The sequence below is a fragment of the Mustela putorius genome, unplaced genomic scaffold (assembly GCF_011764305.1).
Source record: "Mustela putorius furo isolate JIRA1106 unplaced genomic scaffold, ASM1176430v1.1 tig00000129_pilon_pilon_pilon, whole genome shotgun sequence".
In the NCBI taxonomy this organism is placed as follows: domain Eukaryota; kingdom Metazoa; phylum Chordata; class Mammalia; order Carnivora; family Mustelidae; genus Mustela; species Mustela putorius.
Window position 1 is genome coordinate 23,259,877 of NW_025421290.1, and position 14,318 is coordinate 23,274,194.

General features: G+C 52.6%; 1 protein-coding gene across 2 annotated transcripts in view; it reads right to left on the reverse strand.

The window, feature by feature from the left end:
- The window catches only part of SLC24A4 (solute carrier family 24 member 4), a 167,257-nt gene that overhangs the window by 42,181 nt on the left and 110,758 nt on the right, over positions 1 to 14,318 (reverse strand). Inside the window, exons 8-11 of one of the 2 annotated variants that reach the window (XM_004739034.3) lie at positions 11,857 to 11,882; positions 10,065 to 10,118; positions 8,453 to 8,538; positions 3,549 to 3,718 (exon numbers count right to left, since the gene is read on the reverse strand). In XM_004739034.3, coding sequence (XP_004739091.1) covers positions 3,549 to 3,718; positions 8,453 to 8,538; positions 10,065 to 10,118; positions 11,857 to 11,882 — 336 coding nt within the window. Of the gene's footprint in view, positions 1 to 3,548; positions 3,719 to 8,395; positions 8,539 to 10,064; positions 10,119 to 11,856; positions 11,883 to 14,318 lie in introns of both variants that reach the window. The other variant, XM_004739033.3, reaches the window with a different exon arrangement.

Consider the following 14,318-nt stretch of genomic DNA (forward strand, 5'->3'; position numbering starts at 1 on the left):
ACCAGTCTTTTTCTGGACAAAATGGACTTGTTTCTTTCGTGTATTTGGGAGTGCGGTTTCTGGGTCACACAGTTCCTGCATGCTGAATCACGTCATACTCGTATCAGCAATGTATTATAATTTCCTTTGTATCCTGTTCTGGTCAGCACTTGACCTTGGCAGCCCTTTCCATGTGAACCATTCTGGTGGGTGTATGATGGTATCCAGCCATGGCTCGGCATTTCCCCACTGACCAACGGTGCTGAGCACCTTACTGGGTCGCTGGCCACTGGGATGGTCTCCGCTGTCGCGGTGCTTTGCCATGTCTAATGGGTAAGTCCTGAACCAAAGTGTCCCCTTCCCGGCCCCATCTTGTAGTGACTGACAAAGGCTGCCTCCCTTCCACACGCGGGAAGCTAATCTTCCTCACCAATTCCATGGGCTTCTAGAAACCAGGGAAAGGCAGAAGCCACGTTTCTAGAAATCAACAGGTTTCCATTTTCCTTTGCCTTTTTGCCCAGCTCGCATTCATTTGGTTCTGATTTTAAATACCCGTGTGTCAGCCTGAGTTAGGCCTTGGGGCTAAGGACTGTCACACAATGGACAAATAGAGACCCCTCCCAATTCTTTGCCAGGAGACTAAGAATGTGTGAATGTGTCCCCAAGGCACTATTCTTTCTACCTGTGTGTCCAATGCCTATCCTCATGGTTACCTGGAAGTTAAAACATCATTATTAAAATACATGTTATTTCTCTTTAAAAACAACAAAAACAAAGGAACTGGCCGTTTAACTGCCTTCATGTTGGTTTTAGGTAGGGACTCCTAAATCATGAAGCCTAGGGTGGGATGAAAATTTTAAAATTCTTTTTTTACAAGTGTGTTCACAACACTTAGCCTACCAACAGAGCAAAGAGATCTGTGTCTGAGATAAAAGCTCAGAGGTGGAGTCATAATAGTTTGCTACCCAAGCAGCAAACCTAAGTACTATTAAATGACAGGTGATTCTTATATTTAAACAAAGAACCTGGTTATACAAGGACAGAATTGTAAGGAGGGAGGCATGACTTAATGGCAACATGTATGGTAGCAATGGAAAGGGGTCATGATTCTAGCTTAATAGGAAACAACAGAGCATTGTACCTAGAAAAATATCTAAAGTTACCTGAGGTTGTATTAAAAGAGGCATAGATTATAACACAAAGGAGGTGATGGATCCACATGCTGAGAGAGACAAGCTGGAAGATGGTAATGACAGGAACCCCGTTGCATCAGGGAGGGTGGGAGGTTCTAAGGATATTTCAGTTCGAGGAGAAAATCAGGGGGTAGCGATGTTCAAAGAGTTACCACTTGGAAGAGGCAATTATAAGCAACTCAAGCAGGGGCTGAACATTATAGAGGGAATAAAGATATAGAAAGAAGGGGGGGCGCCTGGGTGGCTCAGTGGGTTAAGCCGCTGCCTTCGGCTCAGGTCATGATCCCGGGGTATGGGATCCAGCCCCGCATCGGGCTCCTTGTTCGGGCAGGGAACCTGCTTCTCTCGCTGTCTCTGCCTGCCTCTCTGCCTGCTTGTGTGTACTCACTTGCTCTCTCTCTCTCTGGCAAATAAATAAAATCTTAAAAAAAAAAAAAAAGATATAGAAAGAAGGGTCTGAGAAGGTGGACTCACTGACCCCTGATAATCTACGCAGTCCTAGTTTTGCAGTCTAGATGCAAATTTGGGTGGGAATTCCTGTTCTGCGCTCATACTAGCTGTGTGGCTTTGGGCAAATTACTTTGCCTCTCTGAGAAACTGGAAATCTCATCATCTGTTGCAGAAAGTCATTAAGAGGTAAGATATCCTGCACCTGGCTAGGCCTCAGCAGTCGAATGGACCAGCTCAGAAGGACCAGCACCCAGGTGTGAGATGCATGGAAACTGAAGGTGGGGGAGATTCGGAGCACCTCGGCAACTCACTGCAGGGGCTCTGGGTGAGGACAGCCAAGTGCAGCCTTGGAGTGAAGGAAAACCCCTCACACGCCCTCTCCCATACACCTGTGTTCCCCCCCCCCACCCCCCGCCACCCCTCTCAGCTGTTCTGTCCTCTCTGGTGAACAAACATGGACATCCATACCACAAGCACTAGACTCTAACACAGCTTAATTGCGGCTTTGCAAACACCTCTAACATTTTGGAATTAAAATGACTGAACATTCTAATGAGACCCAGGGTCTTAAGAAACGACTTTGAAACAACTGGGTATTTGGGGTTTTTTTTTTTTCCTCCCCCCACTCCCATTCTCTGATGAAATTACCCCAAGACACAGCTTTGCTCCCACGCACAGTTTATCGGTTGTGTGCCACTGAATTTTTTAGTGCTGTTAGCATCTTCCCAAACATTCTCATTAAGAGAAACTGAGGCCCAGGAAGATCAAACCAGTTAGTGGCTAATGTGAGATTAAAAGCCCATCTCCTCTCCCAAGCCTGGCCTCTCTGTATCCCTATGCTCCCTGCCAGGGCACTCAATCCCAGCCTGGTGGTGGAGGGGAGGGGGAGGACACAAGGTCTTCCCAGCAGCCTAAAATATCTGGGGTGGGTGACCATCAATATTTTACTAGCTCCTCAAAACCCAATGATTTCCCTGGTGGGTCTACCATGAGAAAGCTACTATGAACCCACATCCTTCAGAGTTATCCTCACCCCCTTCAGTGGGTACAATTATGCTCATGAAAGATAACCAGGATTCAGTAAAATTTCACCAATTCCTATTTAAGTGACCTGGGTCAAAAAGATTCAGAATGATGCAACATTTTCAGTGTTTCTCTTTCTTTCCATATCTTCCACAGGGAAGACGTATTATACAAAAAAGCAGAAATGTTCAAAATATAGAACTTTTCAGCCCTGGGCGATATCATTTCTGCATACCTCTGACGTGCTAACCACAGATTATTAGTTCTCAAATTTCCAAGCTCTCTGAGAACTACCTGGGTGTGAGGGTAAGGACTTCAAACACATATGCACATATGTGGCAAAGCCTGGAAGAAAGTTGGAAAGCCATTAGAGTGGGGGCATCTTTGCTATAGTTTCTGGACAGGAAATAGCACTAAAACTGATTTTTTTCCCCCCAAGTGAGAAAGAGGGCACAAACTTCAAGCAGAACAGGAGGATGCAGAGTGAAAGGGAAGTGCTCAGGGGTAAGTGACCTCTGCCAGTGTTCTTGGTTTTCTCCTAGAGTTGTCTGTCTGTAGAGAACAAGTGTGTGCTCAACCTTTTTTTTGTACTAAAGAACACTTTAAAGAAACAAGCCATACTTCCAGCTGGCCTTTCTCCACTTAGCTTTCCTTTAGTGCCTGACAAAAGTCTTAGTGGCACATCTTAGAAATTGTACTTGATTGCTGCCTGCCTTGTGCCACACTTCTGGAGAGGATCGTGTGCTGCCCGCTGGTAATGTTTGGGCCTCCTTCCACAGCAGGGACAGCAATAAAGGCCAGCCTGGCTGAGGATATCCTGGTGGCTCAGCACCAGCCCGTGGCTTCAAAGCCCAGCAACACACCCGAGGCCACTCGCTCTCAGTGCCCTTGACACAGACTGACCTCATTAATTATGATCCTGCTGGCCATCCGCAGTCGGGTCCTGGGCCCAAACTTGTTGGTGATCATGATGCGTAAGCCTGCCTCCGGGAAGCTGAACTTGGGAGGACTGGAGCTCATGACCTCGTCCACCATCACCACTGGGTTTTTGCTGTACTGAGGCTCCTCCTTCACTATATTGAGCACAACAGCATGATTAGTGCTGAGATCTCCCTTGGGAATCACACCCCAGCGCTGGGCTGGCTGACCTCCCCTCACACAGCAGACCACCTGGGGCTGTGGTCTGAGCAGCTGCCAGGGACTGCCTGCCAACTGGGAGTGTTAGCCGAGGCCCCGGGGTCCCATGCTACAGGATGCCTCAAGAGCAAACGCTTCACGTCTAGCCCCTCCGCCGGGTGATGCCCCTCTCTTTGGGGTTCGTCTTGACTAAGGCCTCTCAGTTCCTTGTCTGCACCTCACTGGGGGGCCCGACTATAATTCAGACAGGGTCCCTAGCCCATGACGGCAAGGGGACCTTTCTTCCCCTCTGTTGACAGAGGCTCAGATAAAACTCTGGAAATTGACAAGGGCCCTCCAGGATGGAAAATGCTAGAAAGCACCAGACAGCATGGGCTCTCAGCTTCCTGTCAGGCCACCTGCTCCGTTTGAACAACCATCTCCACCTGGTGGAGAAGGATAGAGGCCTGGCAGTGAGGGCAAGTATGAGGACCACAGGGGCTGGACGAGGCAAGAGAGACCCCAGAGGGAAGCCTGCTCGCTAAGGGCTGCTGGCCACATCCCACGTCTCCGAGAAAACACACACCCTCCAGCAGGGAGGCCACAGTCTCTGACCCTTTGCTTCCCACCTCCCCCTCGACCCCATCACCCCAAGAGGCGGAAGAGTAAGTGTCTCCAGGCCTCAGGCCTCTTCCTTGCCACCTTCACAGGCTCGCTCAGGGCTGGCCTCCCAGGGGGGATCTGACATGTAACTCCGGAGCCCTGGGGAGGCCAGGAATGGAACTGCTCAGGAACACAGCACACAGAAGCAGGTGGTTTTTCCCTCTGGGGAGACTGTCGAAGCGGGTAGGCCTGTCCCTCTACACTGGTCATCGGCTCCTGGAGAGCGGCCTTTCCCCGTAGGAGTAGCCAAGAGCACACCCTCGAGCGTTAATGGCACCGACACGAGCAAATGCACACCCGACACGCACACCCTCACCAAACAAGCAGCAAGGCTCAGCAGACAGGAGGCGTGGAGGTTAGAAATGAAGCCAGGAGGACCCCGCATGTGTTGGGACAGACGCTAACCTCTAAGGAGGTGTGCGCGGGAGGTCCGGGTTTGTTTTGTAAAGCCTGTGTTACCGCGTGGGTGAAAGCAGATTACTTACAGTTCAGAAGAGAAGAGTTACGGAGACAAAGGCCAACAGAGATTGCCAGAGGTGATTAGCGTGCGGTGGGCGCAGAGAGCCTGGGGCAGCATTCTTGATGGTGGCCAAGATGCCAGGGGGTTATTTGAAGGAGGAGTTAGTAGAGGGGTTCCTGCTACAGGGGGCTTCAGTGCTCAGGGCTTTGGGAAGGGCCCCTCTCCCGGCCGATTTCTATGGCTCTGGCCCACTTGGAGGAAAAGGACCCCTCACTGCTAAGAGCCTGAACCACTCCCTCCTAGGGAGGAGACCTGCCGAACCACCCGCAGGCTCCAGGCTCTGTCCTACCTGTAGAATCAGCCCTGACATGGGCATCCCCTGGGGGACCCCCCGGGATCAGAAGGAGGGAGCCTCTGGAGCATCAGTTCATTGAAGCAAAAGCTGTGATAACTGGCTTCCCCAGTGTGGGGGGGTGGGTGGGGGGGTAGGGATGGGGTGGGGGATAGGGAGGACTCTTGTCGTGGTGTTGTCACCAAATGACAGCAGGAGGTGATACGGCCGAGCCAAGGGGGGCTGCCCAGAAAATCACTCCATTAGAGAATGTCTTTCTGGCAGTTCTTCAGCCCCAGGCCAGGTGTCTGCCTCCTTTCTCACTGCTGGAAGCCCAAGTCGGATCCAGGGCCAGGGCAGCCTAGAAGGTTCCACCGTGAGCCTAGCGGTTAGCCCCAGGAGCCCTGGCTGTGAGGCTGTGGCAACCAGCAGAGAAGGGGGACTCCTTCAGCAGCTGGAAACGGGGACGGGGGGTACCCTCCTCCTCTGCCCTGGGGACCTTTTCTTGGACCTTTCTCTGCTTTCTTGAGCAGAACTGAAGCGTCATGTGAAAAATTTCTAAGAGTTTTAGAAAAACCTGGACATCTGAACGAAGAACAGAGCAGGAAGATATTGTGTTCTGCCACCCCTCAAAATAAGAAAAAAAAAAAAAAACGCCCCAGAGGATTTGGTAAAAAGAACCTCATGACCTTTAAAGAACATTTAAGTACATAAAGGCATTTTACAAGAGTGGTAGTAACAAGTCCAAACACCTGGGAAGGGGTCGGGTTGAACAGCTGGACTTGGCACAGGGAAACACCAAAACTGGTAACAGGAAAAACCAGAGCTGTGTGTGCCTGTGAGCTCTTGACAGAATCCACCAGGCAGCAGTCCTGGGCTTTCTTGGGTGGGTGGGTAGATGGGGACCTGCCCGTAGGCCAAGGAGCGGGAGGGGGGGGGGAGCTCTGCCTGAGAAAGACTGGTGACAACTACACCGTTAAGAAAGGCAAACTCGTGGGCGCCTGGGTGGCTCAGTGGGTTAAAGCCTCTGCCTTTGGCTCAGGTCACGATCCCGGGGTCCTGGGATCGAGTCCCGCATCGGACTCTCTGCTCAGCAGGGAGCCTGCTTCCCCCGCTCTCTCTGCCTGCCTCTCTGCCTACTTGTGACTCTCTGTCAAATAAGTAAATAAAATTAAAAAAAAAAAAAAAAAAAAAGAAAGGCAACCCCCTGAGGCCCCCTTCTCAGTCCCTGTAGGGGTCCTGCAAACACCTTCCTCCTGCCTCAGTCTGTTTCTTGGGGGACGGTGCCCTGCGGTGACTTACACACAGGGTCCTCCACCAGCCTGGGCTACGAAATCCTGAAGGCTCCATCTCTGGGACTTCCCTGTCTCAGTTTTCAGCCCTGCAGCCTCCCCCTGCCTCCCCTGACCCCTGTCCAGACCCCTCTGTCTCCTTGGCCTTTATCCAAATGCCTCCTCCTTGATGAAACTTGGAGGGAGGCCCATCTGCCTCCTTTTCCTATGTTTGGGGGGAGGGGCAGCCCTGTGTCTAATCTTCCAATTTTCCAGACATTTTCCCAGACTTAGATATTTGGGGGAAAATAAGAGACTTGTAGGGGAGGTCCTACTGTCCTGGGTGTCAAAGGAATGGAGACAGTGGCAGGACAGAGCCTTAGGAGAGGCCCCACATGGGCTGTGGCTATTCTGCAAGTAAGAGATGCTTCCCATGGGACACTAGGGAGGGGCCTCCTGCACGGGCCACGCAGGTGGTAGGGAGCTCTCAGGGCTGGCACCTGAGGAATGAATGACCGCCACCACCACCACTTGGAATCTTTCTTCTTTGCCATGAAGGTCCTGTGGGCCCTGGAGCACTAATCTCGGTGTACAAGACTGGGCAGGAATCAGCCTCTGTCCTGAGACGCTGTGCTCAGGGATCTGCAGTTGGGACCTCAGGCCCGCTCTGTCTGTGGAGCTAAAATGCAAACCAGCAGCCACATCCGTCCCTCCCCTCTGCGGAGGTTGTCCTGGAAACCGGCTCTCTCCTGGGGGAGGCTGCCGGGCATTTTGGCGACAGGACACATGGCTACAGCTTCAAGCTCTCCAGGCCTCCCCTCTCTGACCATCAGGGACCAGTGGCGTCTGGCAGCCGGGCCGTAACCATGACTACAGTGATCCTCCCCCAACCCCAGTGGGCTTCGTCCTTTTGGAAGGGCTTCTTTCTTTCCATATGGAAACATTCATTCCTCCGTCAAGCACCTGTGACAGGTGCCTCCATCGGGCGGTTGCCTGAGACGGGACAGAACAAACTTGCCGGACATCCAGGGCTTGGAGCCCCTACTCAGATCTGCCCCACTAGTGAAGACTAGTGAGGGGCCAAGCAGGACAGATTCCAGCCCCCACACGTCCCAGACATGAGCAAACCAGCCCCCGAGACCATCGGGGCTGTCACAGACCCCGTGAAGGAGTGAAAGTGGCCCGAAAGAGGACATGGCTCGCCTGGGGCCACGGGGAACGTGGAATAAAGACCCTTACGTGGCCTGTCCACCTGTCATGCTGGTGAAGAAGGCCTTTACCAACCCCGTGGTGGGACTGGAGATGCCAGGCTCATCTGTTTTTCCATGATCCTCATTACAGAAACCTGTTCAGGCCTTACCACTCCCTGGGGGCCCAGAACCCCAGACAGGGGGGCCGCCCCTGGGGTTAGGGCTCCCAGGCAGGGCTCTCTGGGGCCGGTCTGGCTGTTCCTGCTCAGCTCTGAGGCTGCCCTCCCAGGCCTTGCCGTTCCTCTGGTTGACGAGACAGAGATCTCTCCAGAACAGAGTTCTCCACCTGAACTGGGCCTGGCATGTGAGAAATCACAGGGAGACCTGAGCCTGCTTTGCCACCCCAAGTCCTCCGACTCCTGCCACTGGCCTTTTCCGAGGGTCAGACGGGTAATTTGCTGCATTTCGCAGAAGCCCAGCAGGCCTGGAACCTTCCTCAGGAGGCTTGGGGGAAAGTCCCCTGGGCACGACTGTTGGCTCTCTTCATCCTTCTCCCTTTTATGCAAACACAAGTCTGAGCCGTATCTCCTTGTTTAGGGCCTTAGTACCAAAAGTAAGAGAGTGACAATTTAGGTGGGGTGTGTGTGTGTGTGCAAGAGAGAGAACGGGCGATGGTTTCAGTGACACGGCATGGGCTGCTCCTGTCTGCTCAGCCTTACCTCGCCCCAGCAACGGCATGGAGGGATCGTCAGAGCTACTATCACAATAATCATTACCATCCTCCAGCTCGCTGTTGACAGTATTGCCATTGGCAATGGTCTTTTGTTTGATGGTGAAAAAGGCCTGCATCTTCACATTGTACCTGGAAGTTAAGGCAGGAGGTCAGAGCCCCAGGGAAATGCCTGGCACCCCACCCCCACCACATGCACACACAGTCAGAAGGCTCTGGGAGTGGCCTGTGGAGGCGGCGAGGGGGAGTGGAGGGCACTTAGCGGAGCTGACAGTCCCCTGGCAGGACCCCGAGAACATCGTGCTGTCAGAGGCCTGCCCCACTGGGCTATAAGTGGCTTCCCTGGGCAGGGGGTGAGGAGGGGGGCATAAGGAACCTCTGGTCCAACAGCATGACCCATGTCTACTCATGCCTGTCCCAAGCCTGTCCCAGGCCAGTGTCAAAGGCAGGCTCGAAGGAAGTGTCACCAGGTAGGTCTTCCCTCCCACAGCCATGAGTCTTGCTCCCATGGGCTGCCCGGCAGTCCAGCTTGCACCTCTCACAGCCAGGCAAACCCCCCAGAGAAGATGTCATCTCCGGCTTGGACCCCAGGCTGCCCACCTCACTGGAAGGTGCACAGAGAGCGAGTGGTTCATGTGATGACAAGCCTCCCGCACTCGGACAGGTGATCACCCATTTGCACAAAATACCATAAACATCTGATATAAATGTGGGGACTCAGAGTCTCCCACAGTGTTGCTTTTAACTCTGGGGATGTGGACAAGACGACAAAACCTGAAGGGGACTCAGCTCACAGAGAGGTTGTTTTTTAAAAATGTGGAAAAATCTGCTATTTTAACTCTTTTTCGTTTTTAAGTGTCTAACTTGTTGGCACTAATCACAGTCCCAGGACGTGTCGGGTGACTGTCAGCATAATTTACTGTCGGGTTGCAGCATCCCAAACGAGTCTGTGTCCGTTCATCAGTTAACCAGTAACCACCCCCACACCCCTGGTAATCTCTAACCTACTAGCTCTATGTATTGGGCTCTCCAGAGTCCCTTACCCAAGTGGAATCAACGGTCTTTGTCCTTTTGTGACTGGCTGCTTTCCCTTAGCACGTTTACAAGGCTCATCCCAGTCTGATGTCCCTGCCTTGTTAGGGCTGAATGATATTCCTCGCTAGTACTTTTGAGATCACGCTGAGCCAGGCGGTTTCCGGAGGCGGCAAGCGAGCCCAACCCTGACCCAGGGTCTGCACCTTCTTTCCTGAGTGGCGTGCCCTGAAGTTGCAACAGGCTGAGCCCCTGACAGGTGGCACTGTACAAAGCCTGGTGTGAAAGCCGGACAGCCTGGCTCTTTGAGAAGAGGGCATTTACAGTGACAGTGAGAAAGGGTGGTGCCCCAGGGTAGCAAGGAGCCCCCCGGGAAAGAGGTCTTGCTGGCCACCTGTCTTTGAACAGCCCCATCCTCTACCCACCAGCCCAGGTCCCCTGGTCCAGGTGTGGACAGGAGCCCCCAGTGTCTGAGCACCCCAGTGGGTACCCCCAGAGAACCGGAGCTGGCTGGAAGTGGCTGGAAGGTCTGTCCTCAGTTTTGTCTGGGCTCTAACGAAAGGCTAGAGCAGGAAGCGGAACAAGGCGTCAGACTGCCCAGCAGGGAGAAGAGAAAAGCTACTTACTTCATGATCAGAATGTAAAACGCGTACAAGATGATGAGAACCAGGCCTTCCCACCTCAAAGAGAGAAGAGAGATTGTGGTTAGGACAGGGTGCCTGTGGCCGTGGGGTCTGGGGCTGACAGCGAGGCCCTGGCGGAGCAGGGCAGAATGTCCTTTGACCCTCCCCAGCCCTGGCCCTGGCAAACAGGGGCGCCACCCTAGGCTGTGGCCAGCTGCCATCTGAAGCCCTCTTGGGGACAGAGAAGGTGAGGGTGGGTTCTTCTCAGCGATGGGGGTCCACGGGGATCAGGTAGCATTTCCACGGGTATCCAGAAAATGGAGGGACCAGGGCTGCCCCATCCCAGGATCCACAGAAGGGAGCAGCCTGGAGTCATACCCACTTGGTCCTAAGAGACCTGTGCGCTCACGGTAGATTCTGGCTGGGGACCAGAAAGGCTGTGGGTACAGGTGGGGAGGGGCCTGGACAACTGCAGAGAGAAAGGGGCGGGCACAGGAGCCCGCAGGGCGGGGTTCCGGAGGGGCGCAGGGGCGGGGCCTTCCTGGGCCGCTTATCCCACTGCCCAGCAGGTGCAGCGCCCAAACCCACCTGCGCACGGGCACCACAAGCCTCTGAGGAGCCACCCAGCTTAATCTGTCTGGTTATCTGACAAATGCGTCCTGAAGGCCTACTATGCGCCAAGCATGAGCTACGGTTGTTTTCGGGAACTCTCCCTCTGCTGGCAGAGTCTGCAGCCCAGCAGAGCTGCGGTGAGATGGCGAAGACCCCACTGCCGCCACCCCCAGTCCATCTAGGAGGAGACCCTGGATGTGGAGTGGCTGCCTGGCTCACCGGGTGGGTTAAGGGCCAGGTGCGGACCGAGAGCAGGTTTCTCTGGGCCCAGAGCCCTCGGCTGCTCATGTCCTCAGCGGACTGAGCACAGTCCCACAGAAAGACACTGATGGGATGCCACTTTGAATCACCGTCATGAAGAGAACGTCTCTATGGCTTATGGACATATAACACTGACACAGTGAAAACGCCAGCCTTTCAAGTTTCTGCTTTATGTATCTTAATTAAGGCATCATTTCCTACCTGGAGGTCACTAAGGTGAGTTCCTACATTTTATTCTGTTTACCTTTGCTTTTTATAGTAAGATCTATATTGCTTTTTAAAAATATTTTATTTATTTGAGAAAGAGAGAGAGAACGAGCATGGGAGGGGGGCAGAAGGAGAGGGAGAAGCAGACTCCCTGCTCAGTAGGTAGCCCAACCTGGGGCTTCATCCCTGGACCCTGAGATCATGACCTGAGCTGGAGGCCGATGCTTAACCAACTGAGCTACAAGGTGCCCCTACAGTGAGATCTTTAATTCACCTGGATTCTCCTCTTGCATAAGGTGTGAAGAAGGGATCTGATGTTATTTTGTTCTGCATAGCTCCCTAGTTTCCCCAGCAGGATCTGAGACTCTCTCCCTAACTCACTGCCTGTTGTGACACCTGTCATATCCCCCAGCCAAGAAATGGGCCCATGACTGGGTTCTTGGTTCCACAGTCCATTTTGGCCCGTGCCAAAATGCCGTACCGTTTTCATTACTTTAGCTTTATAATATGTTTCATTTGGCAGAGCAGGAACACTGAGGGAAACAATCTTTGTCGCTCTGAAAGTATAAAGACGTGATTGTTTAGAATGATGCCTTTTTACTTTCCCAAGGGCATTAGCTCATGTCTGTAGTAGTAATCTCAAGAAAGATTCAACACACCCAATAAGGAAGGATAGGAACAAAAAATGAATAATAAGCAAACATTTAAAACTTACCACACAATTTCTTCATCGTATATGAACTGGAAAGCAAAAGAAACAAAGGATGGGGGGCATTATTTATTCCAAAAGAGCACACACAGACCCTTAAACACTCGGAGCTCACCCACACTGCCTTGTTATTTTGACACAAAGCTGGGCTCCTCTCTCCATCTCTGGGTTTCTCAGCTGCAGGTGACCTTTCCTTGGATGAAACCCCTCCCAGCAGATGCTACCATGTGTTAGCGCGGCCTCCTGAGAGAAATGGCCTGCATTTCATTACACTGCAAGTCACAGGTGGCACCAGCCTGGCGGGGGTCTGCCATCAATAAGGGGACAGACTTGCTGAAATCAAGACAGACTTGCTGAAAAACTGAAAAGACCCCTACCTGTCTGTCTCCCTATAGTTCCTACCTGTCTATGATACTCATGTATGTGGAAGGGAAGGGATATTATTTTCCTTTTTTTTTTTTTTAAGTATTTATTTGAGAGAGAGAGAGAGTGAAAGCACGAGGGGGGGGGGCCGAGAGCGAGGGAGAAGAAGACTCCTTGCAGAGCAGGGAGCACGACATGGGACTCTATTCCAGAACCCTGGGATCATGACCTGAGCTGAAGGCAGATGCTTAACCGACTGAGCCACCAGATGCTCCAAGGGATATTATTTTCTTAAAAAGAGAGAAACCTCTTTGGCGATTCTAAGGGCAAAGGACCCACTTGTACCATTTTCAAATGGGAGCCCCAAGCTGATGGTGAGGGTGCCACGGTTTCTGCAGAGGGCACGGACATTGCCCCACAACCCTACCCAGCATCTCGGACACAGGCACAGATGAATGATGCCCCAAGGTCCAGGGGAGGAGTCCTGGGACCACCCCAGCCAGGCCCAGTGTGGATGGGAATTTGGAAGGGCTGCACCCACCCACTGGCCTTGGAGACAAAGAAGGCCTGCACAGGATGTGGGGAGAAGCCAGGGACCCATGGTGCTCCACTGTCCTGGCTGTCACGGGAGCAGTGCACCAGAGCTGCCATGGGGAGGCCACTTCCGGGGGGGGGGGTGTCATCCTGACCGAGCATTCCTGTGAGGCTCCCCAAGCTCCAGGCTCTGAGGAAGTGGCACTGAACAGAGCAGTGCCCAGTGCCCCCCTGGGGAACGTGAGGACATGTGTGGGGGATATTTTTAGTTTTTACAGCCCAGTGGAGGGCTGTTTAGAGATAGGGACAGGCAGGTGATGACCAGCCTAGAACATGTGACATAGTCTGTCAGAAGGTTTTCCCACACGTAAAGACCTCTTATTTAAATGTCTGGCTAAAATTCAGACATGTGGTGGCAGCGGGAGGTTGAGGGGGGGTGGAGAAAGACCTGAACCCAGAACTTAACTGTGTCGTAAAAATCAAAATACTTTTACACAGTTGTAATAAATATGTAATTTCCTAGTGAGGTAGCAAATGGAGAAACAGGTGGACTTGGCTCAGCCTAGGATTTTTATCAGGAGTCATTTATAATTTTGGAAAATCGGGTCTTCAATGTCGGCACCCCCCACGGGGCCCAAGGGACCCACCCAGCACCCGGCCTCCGTCTGCACAGGTCAATTTCAGGCTCAGAGATTCTTCCATTCGGGGGTAATGATCATATCACCTGGGGTTCTAGCATCTTCTCGCCGAAGCACTTACCACGGAGAGTTGTAATCTCTCTTATTATCAAGGACTTCTGTCTTTGATAGTTTGGGCATCATTTGATTCTTTTTTTTTTTAATTTTTTTGAACTGCATATAGGTATATTGTTTTATCTATGACTTTCCTTTTCGGGATTGTGTAGACAGGGGTCCCAGTGGTCTCAAATGGTCCTACTCATGCCCTGCCTGACACTCATGCTGCCGGGCCTGTCTCTATGGCCTGGGCAGCTCCTGACAAACAGAATGTGGTGAAAGCGATGGGTTACAGCCCCCATGATTAGGTCACAGGCTCCCTTCCACGGTGGCACCTTCTCACCTCTGCTCTAAGGGCAGCCAGTCAGCGTGGTGAGCACAGCATGGTGAGCCAGGCGGCCAGGAAGCCTCAGAGGAGGCCTGTCTGCAGCCCTGCGAGGGGACTCCTCCCCCAGCAAAGCAGATTCTCACTGGGGGAGTTGTGTACCCTGGCCACCATCTGTGCAAAACCCTGAACTCTGATTCACAGACAACAAGAGCAAGAACTACTTGCTAGTTGAAGCTACAGAGTTTGGGGGAAATTTGTTACCCGCAGATAATTCGTACAAGGGATGGGACTGTCCTGTACAGTTGGCTCTAGATCTTGTGAGGTCGGGAACTCTCTGGGGCACATTCCAGAAAATCTGGGCACACCACAGTCCTCTGCCCTCATGCCACCGCCTGGACTGAAACGTCTCCTCTGGGGGTGGCACGCATCTCGGCAGTAGCCTGTGCCTTGTGCTTCAGTGTCATAGGCATGATGCCACACTAGCATCTCGGGGGACCGTGGGGGTAATC